Source organism: Mus pahari, chromosome 2, assembly GCF_900095145.1.
Source record: "Mus pahari chromosome 2, PAHARI_EIJ_v1.1, whole genome shotgun sequence".
Classification (NCBI taxonomy): Eukaryota; Metazoa; Chordata; class Mammalia; order Rodentia; family Muridae; genus Mus; species Mus pahari.
The window spans coordinates 140227276-140237310 of record NC_034591.1 but is presented as its reverse complement, the minus strand read 5'-3'; the positions used below and the strand labels follow the sequence as shown (position 1 = coordinate 140237310).

The window sequence follows — 10035 nt, the reverse complement described above, 5'->3', positions numbered from 1 at the left end:
ACACACACACACACACACACAGTGTCCCCAGAAAAGAACTAGGCAGGACAGAGTAAAGGTGTCTTTTTCCCTTTTGAGTTTTGAACCATGCTTCAGTACTGCTTGGATAACCAGTCTCTCGTCAACCCTGAAAGCGTTAGATGCTCCATGGCGTCTGGACCTGCTGGGAAGAAGTTCTAGTACTGAAGCATGCACATGAAGGAGCATTAAGAAAGCCGTCTGCTCTTCTCTTTTTGCCCCATGAGCAGTTTCCCTACGTTTGCCCCATTAAGTGAAGCCTATGGCTCACTAGCACTGGGGCCTACTGACCATGCCCTGGAGCCTCCGAAACGGTGAACCAAACTCAGCTTTCTCACCCTCCACAAGATGACTTGTTTGGTTTTGTTTTGGAGACAGGGTTTCTCTGTGTAGCCCTGGCTGTCCTGGAACTCAACTCTGTAGACCAGGCTGGCCTCGAACTTAAGAGATCCACATGCCTCCCAAGTGCTGGAATCAAAGGCGTGTGCCACCACCAACTTCCAATATGACTTTGTGAGATAATGTCACTACTCACTATGTAGACCAGAATGGCCTTGCCTCTACCTCTTGAATACTAGGATTAATGTCATGCCACAATGATGGGCTCAGCTCTTCTCTTCTGTAAACTCGTCACCACACCTATCATCTCAGCACCCAAGGGGGGGGGACACTGAGCCCAAGGCAAGCCTGGAACTCCCAGGAAATCCAAGGCCAGAGAGGGCTAACAGAGTGTGACCTGGGCAATCCAACTCTGGGCCCAATGGGACACATTCTAGCTTTGAGCCACTATAGAGGATGAGGCAAGAGGATCAAAAAAAGTTAAAGGCCAGCCTGGACATCAACTTATAGGGGCTGGGGACATGACTCGGCTGGTAGAGTGCTTGCCTAGCATGTACCAATTCTTGGATCCAATTCCTACCACCAGAGAAAGCAGGTGTGACAGCACATGCCTGGAACCCTGCACTTGGGAGGCAGAGGCAAATGTGTCAGAAGTTCAAGGTCATCCTTGACTGTTTAAATTCAGGTCTAGCTTGGGCTACATAAGACCCTGTTCCAAAGCAGGGCAGTGGTGGCGCACGCCTTTAATCCCAGCACTTGGGAGGCAGAGGCAGGTAGATTTCTGAGTTTGAGGACAGCCTGATCTACAGAGTTCATTACAGGACAGCCAGGGATACACAGAGAAACCCTGTCCTGAAAAACCAAACCAAACCAAACCAAACCAAACCAAAAAAAAAAAAAAAAAAAAAAAAAAAAAAAAAAAAAAAAAAAAAAAAAAAAGACCCTGTCCCAAAAAATATTTTTTAGGTACATAGTACTATGCATAATGAATACACATGATACAAACTTTAAAAATTTGAGCTGAGAGATGGCTCAGTGATTTAAAGTACTGACTGCTCCTCCAGAGGTCCCGAGTTCAATTCCCAGCACCCACATGGTGCTCATAACCATCTATAATGGGATCTGATGCCTTCTTCTGCTATGTCTGAAGAGAGCAACAGCACCTCCTGATGAAAAGGTCTAAAAGGAAATAACTACCCACGAGTGGTACTGGACGCCTATAACTAGCACTTAAGAGGTAGAGGCAGGCAGATCTTTATGAGTTCCCAGCCAGAGTGACATAGTAGGATGCTGTTTCCAATAAAATAAAATGGAGTAAAATAAAGTGGAAATGATCCGAGCTACAGTGGACTCCAGGCAGCAATCAGGACAGGACAGTACTTGCAGTCACCAGCATGGGCTGTGCCAGGTAACTACTCTCTGCTACTGTAAGAAGCAAGATCTAAAAAGACAAGGTTTTGGTTGAATGTACTACCAATTATATAAAATCTTCCAGCCAGTCACACATAAACTACATCCCATAAAAGCTGCTGAAAGAGCACAGAGCCCACATTCAATCCCCAGCACCGCGGGAATGGAACAAGGCAACCCCACACCTCCAGCACTCAGGAGGTAGAGGTGGGAGGATCAGAAGTTCAAGGTCATCCTTGACTACATAGTGAGTTCCAGACCAGCCAGGATATATGGGACTCTGTCTCAAAAAAACACACTGTGGCTCATGTGTGTAATCTTACACTTGGGAGGCCGACGTAGGAAGACCATGAGTTCAAGACTGGGCTGAGCTATGCAGGACAATTCCTGTCTCAAAACAAAACAAAAAACATAATCTAAAAAGGAGGAAGAAAAATCCTGATTAATTAGTGTTTGATTTAGGATCCTTCAAAGGGCTAACTTATCAGGCAGAACTGATTAAGTCTTATACAAATCACGTTAAATAAATATATAAATAAATAAATAACACCACAGCAATCATGCTAATCAAGATCTGATGGAGGGAAATAGGATGTGATTCAGCTGGACAGAACACTAGCCTAGCATGCATGCAGCGTCGGGCTCAATCTCAAGGTAATAAGCCTGGCCTATCGGTACATGCTGTCATCACATCACGGTACTTGACAGATGGAGTCAGGTTACCCTCAGCTACAAAGTAAGATCAAGACCATCCTGGAATATATGAGACCCTGTCTCAAAAATAAAATACAACACAAAAAAGAGAATAATAAGTAAAAATTCTGCCAGATGGCCAGGCCTGGTAGTTGTGCCTGAAATGCCAGCACCTGGGAGGCAGAGGCAGGAGAGTCAGGAATTCAAAATCAGCCCAAGCTACATACAGAATTCAAAGTCAGTCTAGGTCTCTGCTAAAATAACACCAGGCCTATAACCCTAGCAACTGATGCAGGAGATCGAACACTTAAGATCTATGCTAAAGAAATAGAAAGACTTTGTTTAAAGAAGAATAACCCAACCGTGCTCTCTGAAGAAATCAAAAGCATCATTGGGTTGGTTGGGAGGATGTGAAAGCCTGGGACACCGGCCTAGGCCTGAGCCAAGTGAATTAAAGGATCAGCAAAGAAAGCAATGCTTTGAAATTACTTGAGAGAAGAAATATATCCCAAACCCCACACATTCTCTTTTGGTAGATTTTCCTCCTTACTTTTAAAAAAGAAACCAAGGAGATATATAAAAGGGAAAGGGAATGAATCCTCTCATCTTTGAAAAAACAGCTAGTTATTTAATGTATGTATTTCATCTACTTACTCTGAGGTAGCATTAAAAAAATTTTATAGAGAACTAATAAGATTAATAAACATGAGACTCTGGGAGAGTCTGTGATGGTTTTGTGGCTCTAACCATGTGGCCCCTGACAAGCCAGGGCAAAGCTGAAAATGTAAATTAAGCCTGTTTCTTTCTTTCTTTCCAAAGCCAGAAAATGTTTTCCTGTTGTTTCAAATATCCTCTGGATCTTAATTCCACTGTTGAGCCGAATCACCAGGAACAGCATTGCCTTGGACCCATACTCACCCCCATCTCTTCTTCCCGTACCACATACTGAGCCACTTTGAATGAGCTCAAATATTCATTCATGCCCTGTAATTCTGTGTCTTCAGTCTCATCCTGGTTTCGATCCAGCAGTCGTTCAATGGCCTTATCGTCATAATGGATAACACTGCTGTCTTCTCCCTCCTTGTTGTCTCCTCCTATGAAGAACCAGGGGCCCAGTTCAGCAGCAGCAGCAGTAGACAACACAGTTCCCTCAGGACCCTAGCTATCAAAGGTCCTTCCTTCCTGTCTGAGAAACCAAGCTCCACCCAAAATTGAAGCTCACCTCCATCTGTGGCTTCATCCTTGAATAGTTCCTCAGTGCCAAACTTGAGGATATCATCAAGCTCCTGTTTGGACATCGAGCCTGTCTTGGAGCCCAGACCGGGCCGTACCACTAAATGTGTCAACATCATCTTCTTCTTTGCCACCTGTGTGATGCGCTCCTCCACTGATGCACGGGTCACAAACCGGTAGATCATCACCTTCTTATTTTGCCCAATACGGTGGGCTCTGCTAAAGGCCTGGAGTTGGTCAAGCAAAACCAGCAATCTTAGATTCTCCTGACTGATATCAAGACAACTGATATCAAGACAACACTAGACAGAAGCTGAAGCTGGTCTTCACATACAATCTCTTTCCCAGCTCTCCAGACATCAACTTCCTATCACATCACTTAAAACAGGACTGCAACCAACTCCAATTCCAGGCTTATAAGATAGTGACACTCAAAAAAGGAAAGGCTATTGTTTTACACTTACATTTCACATGACAGAACCCTCTCCTGGAGGGTTCCTATGAACTGCTAGGACCTCCCAAATACTCTACTTACCTGGATGTCATTATGAGGGTTCCAGTCAGAGTCATATATAATAACTGTGTCAGCAGTGGCCAGATTGATTCCAAGGCCCCCAGCTCGAGTGGAAAGCAAGAAGCAGAACTGTTGAGCTCCCGGTGCTAAGAAACAAACAACACCATGAGTTCTCTCTTCAATTCCAATAAATAAGTAGAAGGAAGGTGAGACGCTTCAGAAAAACACCAAACAATTGTCAACACGGTACCCTGAGAGACACTGCATCAACATCAAAGTTTATGAACAAAAGGACATTAGCATAGTCAAGTTTCTCCCTCAAAATATGTAGGAATTTCAATGGGAAAAAGTAACTTTACAGTAGAGAATTTCAGCAGACACCGTGACTACAACCAAGTGACCAATAATCACCAGAATGGACAAATACCAACATCAAATACCGCACCCCATTCATTCTTGAACAAGCATCTTTAGAGAAACACTGCTTGGAATAACTGGCTAGAAACTTGAAGTACCCATGCCACGCAGGGACAGGGGTGAATGTCAGCTAAGCAGGTTTTTATCTAGCTGCAAGTGCAAATAGTGGAATCTACACTTGGAGCTATGGCTGGGACCTGGGACTTGATCCTCAAACAGGGAAGGACAGTAAGAGAAAAACTGGCGACATTCAGTTGACAGTGTGACCCCATGTTTATTCATTTCCTACTGTTGAAAGCTCTACCACAGTTACATAAATTGCCGCTTGTTTTTGGTTTGGTTTTGTGTTTTGAGACACGGTCTCATCAATATCAGGTTAACTCTTCAGATTACCAGGATAACCCTGAACTTCCTGTCTCCCCTTCCCTGATGCTGAGGTTGCAATTGTGTCACCACACTTAGGTGGTGCTGGGGACCTTGTGCAATGTTAGGTAAGCACTCATCCCCAGACAACGCCCTTTGACTTTGTGTGCACTTGTGTGTCAGTATGTCAGAGTATGCATGCCAGTGCACACATCAAGTTAGAGGACAGAGCCCGTCTTCTTCCACTGTGACGCCCAGACATGGGAACTCAGGGAAATAACAAAGTGGCAGGCACCTTCTTACTTACATCTCACTGGCTTTCTTACTTATCTTGTGAATATACAAGCTTGTGTACGTATGTGTAGAGTCAGAGGACTTCTTGCAGGAACTGATTCTTTTTCACATATAGGACAGAAATCAGATAAACTGCTGGGTGGCAAGGACCTTCACCTGCTGGCCCCCTCACTGCACCTCCACCTTTTGTTTCCAGGCAGGGTCTCATGTAGTCATGCAACCCGGATATCTTTGAATTATTTAAAATATTTTTTATATCTTTATTTTTATTTTATGTGTGTGTTTTGCCTATAGTCTGTGCACAGTGTATGTGCACTGCCTGGGGAGGCCATAAAAGGATGTTGGGTTCCCTGGAACTGGAGTCATAAGTGGTTGTAAGCGGCCATGTAGGTGCTGGGAATCAAACCCAAGTCCTCTGGAACTGAGCCAATGCTCTTCCCGCCTCGCTGAAGTCTTTTTTTTTTTTTTTTTTTTTTTGGTTTTTCGAGACAGGGTTTCTCTGTATAGCCCTGGCTGTCCTGGAACTCANTNTGTAGACCAGGCTGGCCTCNAACTCAGAAACCCGCCTGCCTCTGCCTTCCGAGTGCTGGGATTAAAGACGTGTGCCACCACGCCTGACACTGAATTCTTGATTCTCCTACTGCTAACTCTCTGTATTGTTCACAACGTTTAAGTCTAAATAGATTTTAAATAATGAAGATAACAGGACCACACAGAGAGAACTTGTCTCAAAAAAATGAAAAAAAATAATTAATATGAAAGGCTGGGGGAAGGTATGGTTACACCTCCTGAGACAGACAACTCTAGTTTGAACTTCAACAAATCTGACCCCTTGGGGATAGAGACAGAGCATCATTGCTGCTCTCATGGAGGAGTCTAGGTTCGGGTCCCAGTGCCTGTATCAGGGAGCTAAGTACCGCCTAACTTTCTGGCCGCTTCAGTACCTGTGGAAAGTACATGTATACATATAGATAAGCAAGCACATAAACATATAAACCAAAAGTAATCACATCTTCCTTTCAGCCTCAGGATATAACCCGGGTTAGAGAAAATGCCCCCTTTTAAGCGGAAAAGACCAAAGACTCCAAAGGAAGTTAAGAAAAATCTCTTAGAGCTAGTCTGATTTTTTTTTTGTTTGTTCGTTTGTTTTTAGTCTTATTATTTATTCAAAAGTTTTCCTCCTTCCTGTCAAGCAACCAAGACCCAAAAGAACAACAGACAAAGAGATACACAAGAACAAGTTGGGGTTCTGGAGGGATGCAGATGCTGGACATGGCTCAGCAGTTAAGAGCACTGGCTGTTCTTCCACAGGACTTGGGTTCATTCCCAGCACCCACATGGTGGCTCACACCCAGCTGTACCTCCAGTTCCAGTGGATCTGATGCCCTCTTCTGGCCTCTACGGGTACAACATGAGTGTGACATACACACACACATACAGGCAAAACAGCCAGACGCAAAATAAAATAAAAACCAAAATCCAGGCGTGGTGGCGCACCCTTTAATCCCAGCACTTGGGAGGCAAAGGCAGGTGGATTTCTGAGTTCGAGGTCAGCCTGGTCTACAAAGTGAGTTCCAGGACAGCCAGGACTACACAGAGAAACCCTGTCTCGAAAAACCAAAAACCAAAACCAAACCAAACCAAACCAAACCAAACCCGTGGGGCTAGTGAGGCGGTTGAGCAGCAAAAGGCGCCTGGGTGATCTCTGCGCAGTCCTCGGGCTCCCGGTACAAGGAGAGAACCAACGCATGCACGTTCCCCCGGTACAAGGAGAGAGCCAACGCATGCACGTTCCCCCGGTACAAGGAGAGAACCAACGCATGCACGTTCCCCCGGTACAAGGAGAGAACCAACGCATGCACGTTCTCCCGGGACCCCCACATCTGTGCCATGGTGCACATGTGTGCAGATGCAAGCATGCATGCATGTATGCACACTTTAACAAAAATAAAGTGACCACTCCAACAATAGAAGAAAATGATCGGGACTGGGGAGGGGCAAACACACTCTGTCTAAAGGCAGGTCCATCTCTACGTGTTTGAGTCTACATTGATCTACAGAGTTCCAGGTCACTCAAGGATACAACAGTGAGATTCTGTTTCTCTTGCAGAGAACCTGGATTCAATTTTCAGCACCCACATGGTAGCTCACAATCCTCTAGGACTCCAGTCCTAGAGTATCTAGGCACACACACATGAAATAATATTTGTTTGTTTTAAGACAGAAGCAGCTGAGGCTGTCCTGAACTCACTCTGTAGGCAACGAGGCTAGCCTTAAACTCAGAGATCTGCATGCCTCTGCCTCCTGAGTACTGGGATTAAGGGTGTACATACCATGCCCAGCTTGATAATATTAACAAATTGACTGCCTAGAGATAAGACACTCTTCTCTTACCATTGAATCGATCAATGGCCTCCTGACGCATGTTCCCAGTGATTCCACCATCAATGCGTTCATATTTATAACCTTCATGTTCTAAAAAATCCTCTAGCAAGTCCAACATCTTGGTCATCTGTAAAAAGGAACAGTTTAATTATATAGAGCTCTCAGGTGATAATCCCTTTTCTTAGTCACTAGGGTTGTCCTACTCGGGTCGGGCCCACACACCTGGGAGAAGATGAGCACACGGTGCCCTCCCTCTTTCAGGTTCTTAAGCATCTTCTGCAGCAGCAACAACTTCCCAGATGCTCGGATTAGGGCACTGCCATCATACATACCATTAGGCATCTTAGGGGCTTCCTGGTGACAGAAGCAAAGGAAGATCTATTTAAGGGATGCCCAGGAGGAGGGCTGACTCGGCAAGGCACAGAAGACAAGGAGGTGCACGTACCATCGCTGCCACAGGGAAGAGGTAAGGGTGGTTGCAGCACTTCTTAAGATCCATCACCACATTCAGCAGAGAAACCTGGTTGCCACCACCTCGAGCATTAAGTGCTTCGAAATTCCGCGTGAGAATATACTTGTAGTACTTCCTACATGAATAAGACACAAGGACCGGTTGGACTGAGGAGTCTTTTGAATGACTAATGATGCAACCCACCAGCCTGAGATCATCTCTCCAACATTCCTCACTGTGGAGCTAAGCTAACAAGCCAAGGCCACGCCAGCCTCATGTTCGCCACAGGAAGGTAAAACCCTGAACTACAAGCCCCGGCTCCCAGGTATCAGGTTCCCTCAGCCCAGTTTGCTTCCGTCACCAGATGCCTGGAAGCTCTGGAAGAAGCCGCTGGCAGCAGGGCCAGTGTCTGTTACAAGGTCGAATTTGTGTCTCTATTCCTTCACACTCACTTCTGCATAGGGCTCAACTCCACACGCACAATCAGCTCTGTCTTGGATGGCATATTCTTGAAGACATCTGCTTTGAGCCGCCGCAGCATGTGAGGCCCCAGCATGTCGTGAAGTTTTTTAATCTGGTCCTCTTTGGCAATGTCTGCAAACTCCTCCAAGAAGCCTTCTAAGTTGCTTCAGAAAAAAGAAAAAAGTTGTTAGAGAGGGGGAAACAAGGAAGAAAGGAAAGTAACACAGGAAATGGGCAACCAGAAGACCAAGTAGAGCTAGGAATTGACTGACTGAGGTGCACTTACTGGAACCTCTCAGGGGTGAGAAAGTTGAGCAGATGAAACAGCTCCTCTAGATTGTTTTGTAATGGCGTTCCAGTTAGCAACAGCTTGTGCTGGAGTGAGTAACCGTTCAAAACTCGGAAGAACTGGTGAGAGAAATAAAACTCAAGAAACAAGGCCACCAGAGTATTGCAACAGAATCCCATCCCATGGCTGACATCCTTCTTAAAGGCCTGGCCAAAGAAGGGCTACCAGAGGGAAGGAGGGATAAAGACTTCTTTCTCTTTCTTCTCTACTTAGCTTTCTTTCCAAGAGATGAATCTCCCAAAGGACTAGAACTGGAGGCTGTCACCTCCCACCCCTCACCTTAGACTGGTTGTTCTTCAGCCGATGGGCTTCATCCACAATGAGGCAGGCCCAGTCAATAGAGCCCAAGATGGCCATATCAATGGTGATCAACTCGTAGGATGTCAGCAGGACATGGAACTTCACAGACGCTTCTTTCTGCACACAACGATAGGCCAGCCTCTCACTACTGGTCCACATCCACAGAACGGGACAAGGGAGCTTTCCCTGCTCCCAGAGTTCTCTTTCTGCCTCACTCAGAGACCAGGTGAGGCAGCAAACCAGCCAACAGCAGTGACTCACTCTCAAGTCTCCTCCTCCCGCCCACTAAGATACCTTCATCCTTGAGGCCTTCTTGCCACCACGGATGGCATTGTCTTCAAAGGAGAACTCATTTTCCCGGATGATGGCACGGCTGTCCTTGTCACCCACATAGGTTACCACATACATATCAGGAGCCCACATCTCAAACTCTCTCTCCCAGTTGATGATGGTGGACAGAGGAGCGCTCACTAAGAAGGGGCCTTTGGAGTGACCCTGGGAAGAAGAAAGCAGGCAGAGTCAGGACTAAGAGCCCCATCCCTAAACCCCAAGACTTTATCTCCTCCCTCTACCCCCCGACCCACAGTAAAGCTGATGCCTGACACCTGTGCCTGTGCCTCTGCCTCCCCCCCCCACACACACATCATTTACAAAAGCCATTTATCCCTCTCTTAGGCCCACCGTGACAAAACCAAACTCTTCCAAGACCAATCGTAATTCCCTTTCCCTCAAAACACATGCCAGGGCTGGAGAGATGGCTCAGTGGTTAAGAGCACTGACTGCTCTTCCAAAGGTCCTGAGTTCAAA

At 45.9% G+C, this 10035-nt stretch overlaps 1 protein-coding gene across 1 annotated transcript in view; it reads right to left on the bottom strand.

The window, feature by feature from the left end:
• Positions 1-10035, bottom strand: part of Chd4 (chromodomain helicase DNA binding protein 4) — a 35519-nt gene that overhangs the window by 12968 nt on the left and 12516 nt on the right. Inside the window, exons 15-24 of the mRNA XM_029535297.1 lie at positions 9523-9723; positions 9208-9345; positions 8866-8987; positions 8570-8743; positions 8112-8253; positions 7889-8020; positions 7676-7793; positions 4229-4353; positions 3683-3920; positions 3379-3554 (exon numbers count right to left, since the gene is read on the bottom strand). Of these exons, the coding sequence (XP_029391157.1) occupies positions 3379-3554; positions 3683-3920; positions 4229-4353; positions 7676-7793; positions 7889-8020; positions 8112-8253; positions 8570-8743; positions 8866-8987; positions 9208-9345; positions 9523-9723 (1566 nt within the window). The remainder of the gene's footprint in view (positions 1-3378; positions 3555-3682; positions 3921-4228; positions 4354-7675; positions 7794-7888; positions 8021-8111; positions 8254-8569; positions 8744-8865; positions 8988-9207; positions 9346-9522; positions 9724-10035) is intronic.